Source organism: Eschrichtius robustus, chromosome 11 (genome assembly GCF_028021215.1).
Source record: "Eschrichtius robustus isolate mEscRob2 chromosome 11, mEscRob2.pri, whole genome shotgun sequence".
NCBI lineage: Eukaryota > Metazoa > Chordata > Mammalia > Artiodactyla > Eschrichtiidae > Eschrichtius > Eschrichtius robustus.
In genome coordinates this window covers 35328011-35344523 of record NC_090834.1, presented here as the reverse complement: position 1 = coordinate 35344523, position 16513 = coordinate 35328011, and the positions used below count along the sequence as shown (strand labels likewise).

Sequence of the window (16513 nt, the reverse complement as noted above, 5' to 3'; positions counted from 1 at the left end):
TGAGGTCCAGAAACTAGCTTAAAGGTCACACAGCTTATAAGTGGTAGAGCTGGAAGCTGAACCCAGGCATACTTGTTTGAGTTAATGTTTCTATTTGGTTTACAAAACAAGTTCATATTTTCTCAATGAAGTATATATATATGTAAATTCTTAGAGAACAAACGGTTCTAAGATTTTAAAAAGCTAAATGCTATAATGGTAGGAATGCAATCAATGTTCTCTGTTCCTACACACTTTATCTGTCTATATGGTTTTCAAAATCATAAAAGTTAGAGCTAGGATGAATCACATAGTTTAGTCCCTTCTCTCTTGATATTTAGAATCTTAGGCCAGGCAGAATATCAGGGTGTGCATGTGCATACGTGCATGCATGTTTGTGTGTGTGTGTGTGTGTGTGTGTGTTTATCTAGATCAATCACTCTATCTATCTAGTTTTAAGCCAATGGATCTATACAGTTAGATATATTGCAGACCCAATCCAAAGTTACTTTGTAAAAGGTTGCTGTAAAAAATGTTGTCCAAAATCCATACTTCCATAAGTAAATGCTCATTAGATTGAATCAAAGAGTATTTTTTGTGTTTTTTAAAGATCTTGTTTAAATAGAACTCTCAAATAAAGTTAAAACAAATGGGAGAGAAAGTAGGTTTGATTTTTTTTTGCCTATTGTCCTTAGCAATGTTTTCTAAAAAAATATGGACTATTAAAAACTGAACATTAATGCGACTTTAATTTCTTTTCCTATGGTGTGCCACATATACAACTTTAATTCTACATTTGCTTTATATACAATTTATTGTAATCATGGCTATTTAATCATGTTTTATATAAGATTTAATCACGTGTACAAGATTTATTTAATCATTTATTGCAAGGTTCAATATCTTCCTGGTGAAAAGAGCTATTATTATAAATATTAAACTAATTTTTTAAAGTTCTCAGTTTATTTGACTGTTGTGGAAAACTGGGATTGGGGCATTGACTACTAGTAGTAAAATCCATGGAAAACTTATTTATTCCCTGCTTTGTTCAGGAGAGAATCAGAGGCGGCCTTCAAAATACAAAATTACGAAAAACTCAAGAGAGCACAAATTAAAATAGGAGAAGGAGAAGAGAAAAGGCTGGAGACATAAAACGGGGTGACAATAAAGCTACCCACATTAGAGTGTGCCTCAAGCCTGAGAGGTCTGGAACTTGAGTTCAGCTGTCTGGACACATCTAAAGCCAACGTTCAGTTATTCAGGGCACGGTGTCTGATCTGCCCCTCGCTCCTGACCTGCTTCACCTTCCTTCTTCCCTGGGTTCCTGGTTCTTACACAATATGACTCCTTCATTTTATTCAGAAGGGAGAGAAGAGAATCAAACCAGGGACTTCTGTTGCTTACTAAATATATACTACCAAACGTAAAATACATAGCTAGTGGGAAGCAGCCGCATAGCACAGGGAGATCAGCTCAGTGCTTTGTGACCACCTAGAGGGGTGGGATAGGGAGGGTGGGAGGGAGACGCAAGAGGGAGGATATATGGGGATATATGTATATGTATAACTGATTCACTTTGTTATAAAGCAGAAACTAACACACCATTGTAAAGCAATTATACGCCAATAAAGATGTTTAAAAAATAATAATAAATAAATAAAAATTTAAAAAAATAAAACAAGTAAACACATAAACAAAAAACAGACAAAAAGTTGGTTGACAGGAAACTAAAATGGTGTGTTTGGATAGTCATATCTTCTATTTCTTATTACAAATCATTGAGAGTTGTGTTTCTCTTTAAACTAAAGGAGATTCTGGCACCACTCAATGGACTTTAGGAACTGAAGTGAGTTATTCATTTTAGTAAAATTTGCCATCTATATATTCTGTAACGTAAACAGATTTCTAAAAAAATAACTGTAAAGAAACATTGAACAAGGTGAAAAATTGATGCACCTGGAAAAATGACTGAAAGTAAGCACTGAAAGAAATACCTGCTTTTAAATATTATATCATACTCTTTTTAAGTATTTACTGATGATCAAATAACTATCAAATACCAATAGTAGCAGAAAAGGTTGAAGGTAGCTTAAGCCAAAATGATTTGAAATCACAGCATGACCTATTTTTACTATAGTGAGTATAAAACACATTTGGGTTATGGTGGAAAAAGAGAACAAGGAAGGACAAAAAGAATTTCTTACAGAAAAGAGCAGACTTGAGGAAAGAAAACCAAACTTTAAATAGAAACAGGGACTCTGTCAAGGTGCATAGGCCTGCAATTTGATCTCGCTTAATTTTCATGGATGCTTTGGAATTTTTTAATATTTTAAATAATATTTTAAATAAAAGCATCAATATAGCTTGAGCAATCTCCCTCCATTTAAAAAAATCAATTCTCTAAAACTGTAAATAATAATTATATATATTACTAAAGGGAAAAATGTAAAATAGATTTTATCATCATGCTTCAAACATTAAATAACAGTAAAATAGATTTTAGATATGAGAAAAAATACCTTGACAGTGTCCTTTTAATTTGATTATTTGCCTCAGGGTTCATAAACGAGGATGGAAAACAGATGCCAGAGAGAAACATGGCCAGGGAAGAAGAAATAGTGAAGGAAATCAGGTTAATTAGGATTCAATCAAAATTTAAGAAATGTGCAACTCTAAGGACTGCCAAAACTAGTCTGTTAAAACACCAAACACTCTGGAAGGCATTATGCTTTTGAACTCACTGGATATGGGGAGGGACAATTATTCACTTTAGAAGAGATATTATAATTTAACTGATCACAGGGTAATAACAAGGATAATTCAGAGCCCCCCCCCCCCGACTTTTAATTCAGCTTAAATCTCTGAAGACCCAGGAAATGTGAGTAGAAGCAGAACAGAGACTACATACATAGATGTAGCCTATGTTCTAGTAAGGAGAATTAATTCTTTTTTCAAAGTGAAATCTGTCATTCCTATGAAAAAGGGAGGAAAAGAAAAATCTAGAAAGAAAACTTTCTAGAAAAAAATCCATGCTATAAATTTCTAATTCTAGTAAATATCACTATTTTCATTTTATTTTCCTCCTTTATATTTTATTTATAAATATATAAGGCCAACCTTTGGCCTTATATATTTAAGGGAAAAACATTTATGATGACAGATTTTACCCTCAGGAGAAAATGCCAAGTTTCCAGCAGTTCCTATCATCACTGGAAGTAATTATGAAGTTCCCACTATGTGAAAAAGGCTTTAAACCAGCTTCCTACCATGAGCCACTTACTAACATTCCTATAAGGTTAAATCACCAAATATATGACTAATTAATAATAAGAAGAAAATATGTTGGTAATGGTGATATATGTCTTTGCACCCACATGCTACAAATATTTGAAAATGAGTCATGCCCAGATTTAACAACAGCAAGTGATTCAACTGGCATATCTACATGGCACATAAATAGATGGTCCAGCAGACATTTCAGCCACATAGCTTTAGAATTATTTCAGCCTGACTCTAAGAGTTGAAACTTAGACAGTTCCAGAAATGTGGCTTCAAAAACATGAAGAATAAGATTGTTGGCAATGCAGGGCGGACAAATCTCTATGCCTGTTAACAGAATGACAGGTTAACATTTTCCAAACTTCTTCTGTCGCACTAATGAAAGGCTAGGTCCATCTGAACAAATTAATTTCATCAAATTCTGGGCAGAGTTTGCCAAAAACAAAAAACCCCAAAAAACAGGCTATCTTTGTTGTCAGGTTACAATGTACTCTGTCCTTAAAACAAATAGTCTTCATTGAAACAAGCATTATAGTAACATTTACACAATTGTCCTTTATTTATATTAAGATTTATCTGGTCATATTCACTAAAATAAATAAAAAACAAAACCTTTCATCTCAAATTTTGCCAGAGGAGAAATAACAAAAGGAAACATGTTCTTTTAGGGTGTTATTTCAGATTACCTGCTCAATTCATACCTCATCAAAAATGTAAAAATATATGCATAGGCGTAACTAGAGAGAAGACAAATAGGAAATATACTGAGGTTTTCTTTGGCATATTAATAGTGGTAATATTACAGGTGAATTTTCTCTTTCCATTGCTTTCTTTATTTCTTATAGCAAATATATGTTATTTTTATAATATTAAAAACAATAAGATTATTTAAACCCAACTCTGACTTCCCTGAAACTTTTATTTGGGAAATAGAATTTTCTTTGCTTAACTGGCTCTGATATATAAACCAAATACACTTCTAGGAGATAACAGAGGTGCAGGCTTCACAGACATACCTTGCTGCATGGAGCAAACCAGTAAATGAGAGCCAGGAAAGGCAGTCCGATGGCAACGGCGAGGACCACAAGAAACTTGACTGCCGTGGTCTGCTGCCGCAAACCGGAAAGATTCTCATACCATATGGACAAAAGCTGCTGTTGACAGTTTGGATGAGCTACAAACTAGGAGGGGAGTGACAAAACATTTAACAGCTTGATTAAAGATTCAGCATAAACTCTTTTCTTGCATTCTAATATTATGTTCTGTTCTTGCTCATGAAAAATATTGTTAGAATTAAAGAACAAATGTAAAATATGTAGCGGACAGGTATCAAGCAAGATGGCAGGGGGTTCTAATATGTATTACATAAATTCAAAGATTCCAACTTTTGCTTTATGACTAATGGGTTTTCTTTCAAAGCATAAACAAATTTTGGAAATTTAATATTGGAAAAAGATTCATCAATATTTTACAACAGGACTTTTATGTTTTGCCCATCTAGAAGGAGTGATATAAAGATCCTGCTAGATCAGATGTCTAAATACTTTTTTTTTTAAAGTATACGACCTTTTCTGCACTGACCTAAAATGCTAAACTTATTTTATACTAGGCTCCCATTTGCATATGGGTCTTTTTCTGGACTGCCTATTCTATTCCACTGATACTTCTTTTTATTCCTGCACCATAAACTCTTTCAATTAACAAAATTTTATAATTAAATTTCACTCTTTATTTTTCAGAATTTTTTTATTCTTACATATTTATTGCTTACAAATGAACCCTACATATGACAGAGAGCTGCATTATTTAATATACAAAAAGCAACAACTCAAAATAATAATTGGTAAAGAATATTAAAAATTAGACAAAGGACAGGTTATATAAAGGAACTAAAAATGCTTCTTAAGGATGGTTAACCTGGAAGATAATTAAATCAAGATACAATGTTTGTCTTCTCAGAATGGTAAGGTTTAATAATACCCATTATGTAGCACAGGGAGATCAGCTCGGTGCTTTGCGATGACCTAGAGGGGTGGGATAGGGAGGGTGGGAGGGAGGCTCAAGAGGGTGGCGATATGGGGACATGTGTATGCATATCGCTGATTCGCTTTGTTGTGCAACAGAAACTAACACAGTATTGTGAAGTAATTATACTCCAATAAAGATCTATTTAAAAAAAAAAAAAATAATAGTACCCATTATGAGTGGAAGAAATAATCCCTCTCACACACTGTTGACATGTGTAAACTGGTGCACCTTTTTTGAAGGGAAATTTAACAAATGTTTTGAAATAACAAAAAAATAAAGAAAATAATAAACACCCTTAAATAGTAAACTGACTAAATGAACATAACGATATAAATAAACATAACGATATGCAGCCTTTGAAAAGATTAAGTGGATGTTTATTTACTGATATGTGAAGATGTCCCAGGTATAAATTTATGGAGAGGAATATAATATTGATTAACTACTCTCCTTTAAGAATTGAGAAGGCAGAAAGAGGGCATGTCTATATTGTTTGAAAGCTTACCATAAGTCTGTGTTACTTTTATTAGAAAACCTACTTTTAAAAACTGTTTCTTGTAAAAGATATCTTACATAACCTAAGAAAGCAGTCAAGGATAGGGGGCACCACATGAAGACAGAGATAAAAATACTCCACAAATAAAGATGAAGGAGATTCAAATGCTCTAAAGAAGGAATAGAAGGCATTGGTCTGGAATTGGAATATATTAACAAATGGGAAAACCGAGTTGGGTCTTAAATAATGATGTTCCTATCCTATAACAAATGCTTTGTAGTTTGAACACACAAAGTCATTTTTATATCATTAGTTAAGTAAAAGAAAGCATCAATCACTGCATACACAAGTCTAGGTTTTAAAGACTGGCATTAGTGTAGGTTAAATGCCTCACAACCAGGCACTTAGAATTGTTAGAGAACCTACCTAGTGCAATTAATTAGAAAAACCCAGCTCAATCTAATTTGCCAACCCTTCATCCTGATTTAGCACCAATAAAAACTGAAATAATGTAAAAGGGGCTTCAGGCCTGACCTTACTTTTTTTACGTCATATTTAATGGCAAGTTTTAAACGGCTGAGATTTGGACGACCGTGATCTCCACCACTGTGGTGTATTTCAACATCCCCGTTCAGAATGGCCTCTACTTCTTCAGTATTTCTGCACAGATCAAGGAGTCCAACAACAAAATCTTTGCACTGCATTGACAGTTTTTTGTAGTCATTCTAGGAAAGACAAAGCAAAGCAAAAAACAATAATGTAGAAGTAGCAAATTTTACTATGTTATGCTGCAGAATTTATCAGTGATTTGACAGTCTGTAGAGGAAAAAAACTCTATTTGTAGGTTTACTATTCTTTTAACATCTTCAATTGCCGTTCTGCTGAGTGATCTCTGAAATATCCTAGCACAATAAAGATTTTCTTTATATGCTGAAAGAGGAAATTTGTCTAAAACATAACCAAAGTTATCAAAAAGTACTGCACTGTGCCAAACTCATCTGCTGATTCAGGAGAAATATAAAGTAAGCAATGTTTCCCACAGCATGCTCACACTATTTTGAATACATATATCTCTTATGTTCATAACTTCATCAGCTAGGCACATAATATATATTTGCTAGACAAAAGCAAACATATATCACTTATCTATTTACTAAATTGTTACCAAAGAACATTATGTACCAAACACAGGGTCAAAAGATGAGATCTAATATAAAATCTGCAAATTGAGATTCTTCTCTTTGGAGAAAAGGAAATTTAATGAAAATGCTTTCACTGTAATTTACTGCTGATGAACTAATGGTATTTTGGGAGGATTTAGAGAGTACAGATCATATTTAAACACCAAAAACTCATTATGAACTTACATACACCATGCATTCATATCTTCATTCAGGTCTTTCTGATATTTCCTTCCTCTTTATTCTCTTACATTGAAATAAGGCCATTTATAACCCAATATTAATAAAGAAAACCTATTAGCTAGAACTTGTTGCATTCCAAGTGGATCATATTATCATTTAATCTTCACAGTTTCCTTGATCACTTAGGTTAAATAATATGCCCAAGATCATGCAGCCACTAAGTATCAAAATGAGGCTTTAAACATAACCCTGTTTTGCTCTAAACCCTTTGCCTATAAGAATTATGCCACTTTGTCTTTTTGTAGAATGCTTCTCTATTTTGATCTATGAAGAACTGGGAGGCAAGCCAGGGAAATACTAGTCCCATTTTGCACATCAAAAAACTAAGGTCCCTTGAGGTCACTGCCTCCATGGCAGAGTTTACTCTTAACGCCAGCTTTGCAGGTTCAGAATTAGTTGTCTCCTCCATCTTGAAGCCACCATTGTGTTGTAGGATGAAAAGATTCCTTGCAGGGGGAGTTAAGATAAAAGAGGAGTAGGAGGACGTGGAGTTCATCTCTCCCCACGGATGCATCAGGAATACATCTACAGATGCAACAACTCTCACAGAATACCAGCTGAACACCAGCAGAAGACCTTCAACACCAGAAAGGATTATAAAGATCCCTGAATAACTGGGTAGTATGAAAAAAAGGAGGGAGAAGGAGGAGGAGAGGAAGCGGGATGGGACCTGCACCTCGGGGCAGGGGAGCTGAAGCAGAGGAGAGATTCCCGAATTCAGGGAACCGCCCCCCCCCCACCCCGACAGGGAAATCGATTGGGACAAAAGGGAAAAGCATTTGAGGCTGTCAGAAGAGGGTGAAGCGGCCGATCTATGGCAGACGGGACAGAGTGAGAAATATACAGGTGGTCTGTACCACAGTCCTACGTGCCCCAGACTGGGACGTGTGTTCACAGGTGTGCAAGGGGGCTGGGAGCTGGACTGTGGGGATTGGAGAACAGACCCGGAGCGAGAACTGCTGTTGGCTGTGGGGAGACAGACTGAGGGGACGGGAGGGAGGAAATCCGCAGCAGGGAATACCTATGGAGGAAGACTGGACTGCCATGGAAGCAGGGCACAATTGCTGAGTCACACACAGGGGGAGGAGCCACTATTGTAACCTCTCTCTCCCCACACACGGGCACCAATAAAAGAAGCCCTCTCAGGGCTGGCCCTCACACGTCTTATGCTGAACACCAGAAAAGGCCCTCACTTGGGCCATGTCTCTTGTGCCCGTGGCCGCCAGCTTCCCTGTGCATTTGGCGCCACCAGGGGTCCTGTGATCCAAGCAGCCATACCACCTCTGCGCCCGGTCCTCACAGGGGCAGACCCAAGAGCTCCAAGGCAGCCTCAGGACCAGACTCCTGTGGGTGGACCACAGGGAGAGGTGGGGATACAACCAAAGCTGAACCTCAGGAACAGGGCGACTAAGGAAGAAGATCAAAAATCTTTCCATCAGCTGTTCAAGCTGCAGATTAAATCCCTGTCATCAGCTAGGTAGACCCTGTGTCTATGGAATATCTGAGCAGACAATGAGTGTTCCCACAAATGAAAACAGTCTAGCTCTGGCAGCTGTGGACTTTGGGGGCCAGCACACGCAGGAATTGGGCCTGATCAGAGTCTGAGTGGTTCCCACAGGGCCCACAGCAGGTCCAGAGACCAGCCCAGAGGCAGAGGAGGGCCTCTTGGGGAGGCAGAGGTGGGCTGTGTCTCACGGTGTGTGCAAGGACACTTACAGTGGAGACCCCAGGGAAACATAATTATTACTATGAATTTTATCATGTTTTCATTCATTCTGTTGTTGGTTCTGGCTCTTTTGTTTGTTTCTTTTTCTTTCTTTTTTTGTTTGTTGTTATTGTTTTAGTTTTTTTTTTTTTTTATTTAGTCTTTTGGGATCTTCGTGTTTTATAACTTTTTTTAATATATATTTCTATTTTTACTTTGCTTTTCTGTTGTTCTGTGTTCTTTTCCCTTATTTTTTTTCTTCTTCTTTTTCCTTAATATATTATTTATTTTAAAAGTATTTCCATTTCTACTTTGCTTTTCTGTTGTCCTGTGTTTTTTCACTTTTTATTTTATTTTATTATTATTTTTTGAATCCTTTTTATCGGTTCTGTTTCCTTACTTTATTCTTCAGTTGGCACACTGCTTTGGTTTTGTGTTTTTGTTAGTTTTGATCCTAATTGTTTGATTTCGCCTTTGAGTTCCTCTATTTGACTGGTTGTTCTTTGCTTTTTGTTTTATTTGGTTCTATTTTTATTTCTTTTGTACATGTGTGTGTTTCCTTGCTTCTGTTTTTGTTTGATTTTACTTTTTACCATTTGTCTTGGGTTTTGTTAGTCTTTTTTTTTTTTTAATCCCCTTTATTGTGGGAACGAGTGACGTGCAGGGTCTTGGTTCCTCGACTGGAAGTCGGGTCTGAGGCTTTGGGGTGGGAGCACTGAGTCCAGGAAGCTGGCCCACTAGAGAATTCCTGGCACCAGGGAAGATTAATCACTGAGCGCTCTCACGGAGGCCTCTATCTGAATCCAAGGCCCTGTTCCACCCAACTGCCAGCAGTTCCCAGCACTGTACGCTTCACACAAAACAACAAACAAGACAGGAACACAAACCCACCCATCAGCACACAGACTACCTAAAGTCATACTAAGCTCACAGACACCCCAAAACACACCACCTGACATAGCCCTGCTCAGCAGAGGGAAAAGACTCAGCTACACCCACCAGTACCAGTCCCTCCCATCAGGAAGCCTACACAAGCCACTGGACCAACCTCTCCACTGCAGGCAGAGAACAGCAGGAAGAGGAACTATGAACCTGCAGCCTAGGGAAAGGAGACCTCAAATACTGTAAATCAGACAAAATGAGAAGACAGAGAAATATCTTGCAGGCAAAGGAGCAAGATAAAAACCCACAAGATCAAATAAATGAAGAAGAAATAGGCAAACTATCTGAAAAAGAACTCAGAGTAATGATAGTAAAGATGATCTTGGAAATAGAGTAGAGAAAATACAAGAAATGTTTAACAAGGACCTAGAAGAACTAAAGGGCAAACAAACAGTAATGAACAACACAATAGCTAAAATTAAAAATACTTTAGAAGGAATCAATAACATAACTGAGTCAGGAGAATGGATAAATGAGCTGGAAGAATGGTGGAAATAACTGCCGCAGAGCACAATAAAGACAAAGGAAAGAAAAGAATGGAGGACAGTCTCAGAGACCTCTGGGACAACATTAAGTGCACCAACATTCGAATTATAGGCATCCCAGAAGAAGAAGAAAAAAAGAAAGGGTCTGAGAAAATAATTTGAAGAGATTTTACTTGAAAACTTACCTAACATGGGAAAGGAAATAGTCAATCAAGTTCAGGAAGCACAGAGAGTCCCATACAGGATAAACCCAAGGAGAAACATGGCAAGACTCATATTAATCAAACTAACAAAAATTAAACACAAAGAAAAAATATTAAAAGCAGCAAGGGAAAAGCAACAAATAACATACAAGGGAATCCCCATAAGGTTAACAGCTGATCTTTCAGCAGAAACTCTGCAGTCCAGAAGGGAGTGGCAAGATATATTTAAAGTGATGAAAGGGAAAAAACTACAACAAATATTACTATACCCAGCAAGGATCTCATTCAGATTTGACAGAGAAATCAAGAGCTTCACAGACAAGCAAAAGTTAAGAGAATTCAGCACCACCAAACCAGCTTTACAGCAAATGCTAAAGAAACTTCTCTAGGAAGGAAACAAAAGACAAGAAAAAGACCTATAAAAACAAACCCGAAACAATTAAGAAAATGGTAACAGAAACATACATATCAAATATTACCTTAAGTGTAAATGGATTAAATGCTCCAACCAAAAGACACAGACTGGCTGAATGGATACAAAAACAAGACCTGCATATATGCAGTCTACAAGAGACCCACTTCAGACCTAGGGACACAAACAGACTGAAAGTGAAGGGATGGAAAAAGATATTCCATGCAAATGGAAATCAAAAGAAAGTTGGAGTAGAAAGATTCATATCAGAAAAACTGACTTTAAAGTAAAGACTATTACAAGAGACAAGGAAGGACACGACATAATGATCAGAGGGTCAATCCAAGAAGAAGAAATAACAATTGTAAATATTTATGCACGCAACATAGGAGCACCTCAATACATAAGGCAAATGCTAACAACCATAAAAGGGGAAATCAACAGTAACACAATAATAGTAGGGGACTTTAACACCTCACTTACACCAACAGACAGATTAACCAAAATGAAAATAAATAAGGAAATACAAGCTTTAAATGACACATTAAACCCACAGCCAACATCGTTCTCAATGGTGAAAAACTGAAACCATTTCCACTAAGATCAGGAACAAGACAAGGGTGCCCACTCTCACCACTATTATTCAACATAGTTTTGGAACTTTTAGCCACAGCAATCAGAGAAGAAAAAGAAATAAAAGGAATCCAAATCTGAAAAGAAGTAAAACTGTCACTGTTTGAAGATGACATGATACTATACATAGAGAATCCTGAAGATGCTACCAGAAAACTACTAGAGCTAATCAATGAATTTGTTAAAGTAGCAGGATACAAAATTAATGCACAGAAATCTCTTGCACGCCTATACACTAACAACAAAAAATCAGAAAGAGAAATTAAGGAAACACTCCCATTTACCACTGCAACAACAAAAAAATAAAATACCTAGGAATAAACCTACCTAAGGAGGCAAAAGACCTGTATGCAGAAAACTATAAGACACTGATGAAAGAAATCAAAGATGATACAAACAGATGGAGAGATATACCATGTTCTTGGAGTGGAAGAATCAACATTGTGAAAATGACTATACTACCTGAAGCAATCTACAAATTCAATACAACCCCTATCAAACTACCAATGGCATTTTTCACAGAACTACAACAAGAAATTTTACAATTTGTATGGAAACACAAAAGATCCTGAATAGCCAAAGCAATCTTGAGAAAGAAAAATGGAACTTGAGGAATCAGGCTCCCTGACTTCAGACTATACTACAAAGCTACAGTAATCAAGACAGTATGGTACTGTCACAAAAACAGAAATATAGATCAATAGAACAGGATAGAAAGCCCAGAGATAAACCCACGCACCTATGGTCACCTTATGTTTGACAATTTGGCAAGAATAAACAATGGAGAAAAGACAGCCTCTTCAATAAGTGGTGCTGGGAAAACTGGACAGCTACATGTAAAAGAATGAAATTAGAACACTTCCTAACACCATACACAAAAATAAACTCAAAATGGATTAAAGACCTAAATATAAGGCCAAACACTGTAAAACTCTTAGAGGAAAACATAGGCAGAACACTCTATGAAATAAATCACAGCAAGATCCTGTCTGATGCACCTCCTAGAGTAATGGAAATAAGAATAAAAATAAACAAATGGGACCTAATGAAATTTAAAAGCTTTTACACAGCAAAGGAAACCATAAACAAGATGAAAAGACAACCCTCACAATGGGAGGAAATACTTGCAAATGAAGCAACTGACAAAGGATTCATCTTCAAAATATACAAGCAGCTCATGCAGTTCAATATCAGAAAAACACACAACCCAATCCAAAAATGGGCAGAAGACCTAAATAGACATTTCTCCAAATAAGACATACAGATGGCCAACAAACACATGGAAGGATGCTCAACATCACTAATCATTAGAGAAATGCAAATCAAAACTACAATGAGGTATCACCTCACACCAGTCAGAATGGCCATCATCAAAAAATCTAGAAACAATAAATGCTGGAAAGGGTGTGGAGAAAAGGGAACCCTCTTGCACTGTTGGTGGCAATGTAAATTAATACAGCCACTATGGAGAACAGTATGGAGGTTCCTTAAAAAACTTACAATAGAACTACCATACGACCCAGCAATCCCACTACTGGGCATATACCCTGAGAAAACCATAATTCAAAAAGTGTCATGTACCACAATGTTCATTGCAGCACTATTTACAATAGCCAGGACATGGAAGCAAACTACGTGTCCGTCGACAGACGAATGGATAAAGAAGATGTGGCACATATATACAATGGAATATTACTCAGCTATAAAAAGAAATTAAATTGAGTTATTTGTAATGAAGTGGACGGACCTAGAATCTGTCATACAGAGTGAAGTCAGAAAAAGAAAAACAAATACTGTATGTTAATGCATATATATGGAATCTAAAAAAACGGTACTGATGAAACTAGTGGCAGGGCAGGAATAAAGGCACAGACATAGAGAACAGACTTGAGAACACGGTCAGGGGGAAGGGGAAGCTGGGATGAAGTGAGAGAGTAGTATTGACATACATACACTACCAAATGTAAAATGGATGGTTAGGGGAAAGCTGCTGCTTAGCACAGGGAGATCAGCTCCGTGTTTTGTGACCACCTAGAGGGGTGGGATAGGGAGGGTGGGAGGGAGGCTCCAGCAGGAGAGGATATGGGGATATATGTATACATATAGCTGATTTACTTTGTTGTACAGCAGAAACTAACACAACATTGTACAGCAATTATTCTCCAATAAAGATGTTAAAAAAAAAAAAGATTCTTTGCAGGGATCAAGAGAGAAAGATGTTGGAGAAATATGAGAGGCTCTGGATGTGAATCAATAGGTAATATTTGCGGGGGCGCTAAATGGGAAACAGCTTCACCTTGGGTATTTGCAAAGCACCTTCTTGGGCTCCTCCCCGTAAACCATGCCAAGCTTCACTTTGCTAACTGTAGGTTCAAACAGATTCTATAAAATAAAATTAATAAAACAAATTCTGTCTTAACTGAGAATGACTCAAACTACTTCTAAACAGGTATCTGGTCAGATAGTATAAATAAGGTCACAAGGAAACAGCTCTACCCCTTTCATGAAATAGTCAATTAAGGTCATGGGGAAGAACTTTGAGGTGTGGAAGTATCAGTACATATGTTGTCCATGCCCACTATTCCATATTACAGTGGTTAGGAGCTTGGGCTTTTAAGGTTAGATATACCTGTAATCAAATCCCAGCTCTTCTGTTTTATAGCCATGTGATCTTAGGTAGCTTCAAATCACTCTATGAGGTAGGTGCTATTATTATTTTCATTTTACAGATGAGAAAACTAAGGCTTAGTGAGAGTAATTGTTAAAGAAATCACACACTGCAAAGCACATAGCAAGCATTTGATAAAACATAATTATTTTATTTATACCATCAAGGGCAAGATCTGAAAACAGGCCATTTCTTGACATTTGTACGTACCTATGGAGTTATGACAAAATTTAATGCATCTAGCCTTTCTTGTTTGTAGCACTCAATTCTAGATGTATCTTTAGTTATTTTGGAGATAAAAATATAAGACTCAAAACCAATACTCTCTAGAATTCAAAAAAAGCTCAGGTGAAATTAGGTATTTCAAAGGAGGGTATGACCCTTCAAGTGTAGAGTAACATTTTTTAGTAGAAACCACGTGGACTGAAAAAGTAAAATACAGGAGCTCTGTGCTGTTTCATACCTTGACTTAAAAAATTGTTTCCAATTCACTGCTAATTCTCAAGACATATTCCAAGCAAAAACAAAACAAAACAAAAACCAACAATTAAAAAATAAAATAAAGAATAAGATTGCTTTTAGAAATGCATGCTTTTTTCACCTTGGGAATCCACTCACAAATATTTTCATATTTTAAGTTTTCTGAAATTGAAATGTAAACTCACTTAAAATGAGATATTGGCAGTTCATTAGCCAGACACAGCACTGTGATTTTGGTTTTCTGAAAAAGTGAAGCTGGCGGTTGATTTAATTCTGCCTTTGGCTCACACACCCACACCATACATTAATAAATTAGAAGTGGGTGCTTGCCTATTAACCTTTGAGTTATAAAGAGATGACTGACAGTGGGTTAATAGAACAGAGTTTAGAGATTAATAGACATAAAATACCCTGTTAAAAGTATCCTGTCAAAGGGTCATCTTAGTTGGATTTTACATAGTAGAAGATATGTTATGGTGTGTAATTTTAATGTCTGGATCTATACATAGAATAACATTTGCTTTATAGAAATTAAGAGGGTGGGGGGAAATGCATGCCTTAATTCTCACTAATCAACCCTGTGGGCTTTGGAGAAGGGCAGACCTGGATTTGAAACTAGGTGCAAACACTTACTAGCTGCATGACTTTGGGCAAATTACTTAATCCCTTAAAGCCTCAAAATTCTCATGTGTAAAACAGGGGTAATGTAAGTACCTACTTCCTAGGGTTACTGTGAAGATTATATGAGATAACAAATGCCACTTCCAGGCCCAGGGTTGGGATGAATCAATGGCAATTATTATTGTTGTTGTTTCCATCATTTCATAAACAATATCCAAGTAGTCTCAGTACCTCGGCACAAAATTGTGCTAAAAAATAATAAAGCCATGATGGGATTCCTGGGGATAAAAGATATTTCCACATACTGAGGTATGGGTAAGTCATTCTAGCTTATACATAAGTTAACTTGAATTTTATGCTAACTAAAATAGCCTGTTTGTGGCCTGTCAAACATACATTGTGCACCTGCTTTAATTATTAAGAAAAGGGCACATTGACCAGAAGTAAAGAATGTCCATTTTAAAAGTAAAGATTAAATGCCTCTCTTCCTGGGAAGCCAATGCTAGTTCTCCTTCGATGATAAGACTCCCTTCCCAGGTGCCAAGGCCATACTGACTTGCTGTGTACATGCTAATCTTTTTTTTTTTCAAACCTTGAAGGAACATATCCCTGATTTGTTTAATGTTCTTGGTTCTGACAAGATATAATACTGTGCTGAAAACCATGCTTTTTCAGATCAGTTCCTCAGAGTTATCTGAGAGGCTGTCTTCCAGGCTGTAGTCCTCAAATAAAACTCTTTTCTATTCCTATTGTAGATTGTTTATGGATTATTTTCATCAACATTGGGTATCACTTGAATGTACTGAAAATAAAATGATTATTCATTCATTCATTCTTTCAACAAATATTCTACAAATGTTCAGCAAGCAATCAGCAACTAGTGCTGTGATAGATACCGTAGTCTTACTAAGATGGGAGTTTGGTAAAATGAGATTATGTTCCTAAAGAGTAAAGAAAGTACAGACTATCATTATCTATCTAGTGATCGAGTTAACCAGCCATGCTTCCTGGGACCATAAGTAACTCTAAGGCTCTTCAGAATAATTGTCACTCAATGGCACATTGATCATTGAGCCCTGTCACAGCTGATGTGAGGATGATTAACAAGCATTTTTACAGCACCTAATATGTGGGGTTGTGAGGGACATAAAAGGTAAT

At 36.5% G+C, this 16513-nt stretch overlaps 1 protein-coding gene across 3 annotated transcripts in view; it reads right to left on the bottom strand.

The window, feature by feature from the left end:
* The window catches only part of TRPC6 (transient receptor potential cation channel subfamily C member 6), a 114857-nt gene that overhangs the window by 25226 nt on the left and 73118 nt on the right, over window positions 1–16513 (bottom strand). For all 3 annotated transcript variants that reach the window (XM_068554665.1, XM_068554664.1, XM_068554666.1), the window contains exons 3-4: window positions 6322–6507; window positions 4275–4439 (exon numbers count right to left, since the gene is read on the bottom strand). In XM_068554665.1, coding sequence (XP_068410766.1) covers window positions 4275–4439; window positions 6322–6507 — 351 coding nt within the window. The remainder of the gene's footprint in view (window positions 1–4274; window positions 4440–6321; window positions 6508–16513) is intronic.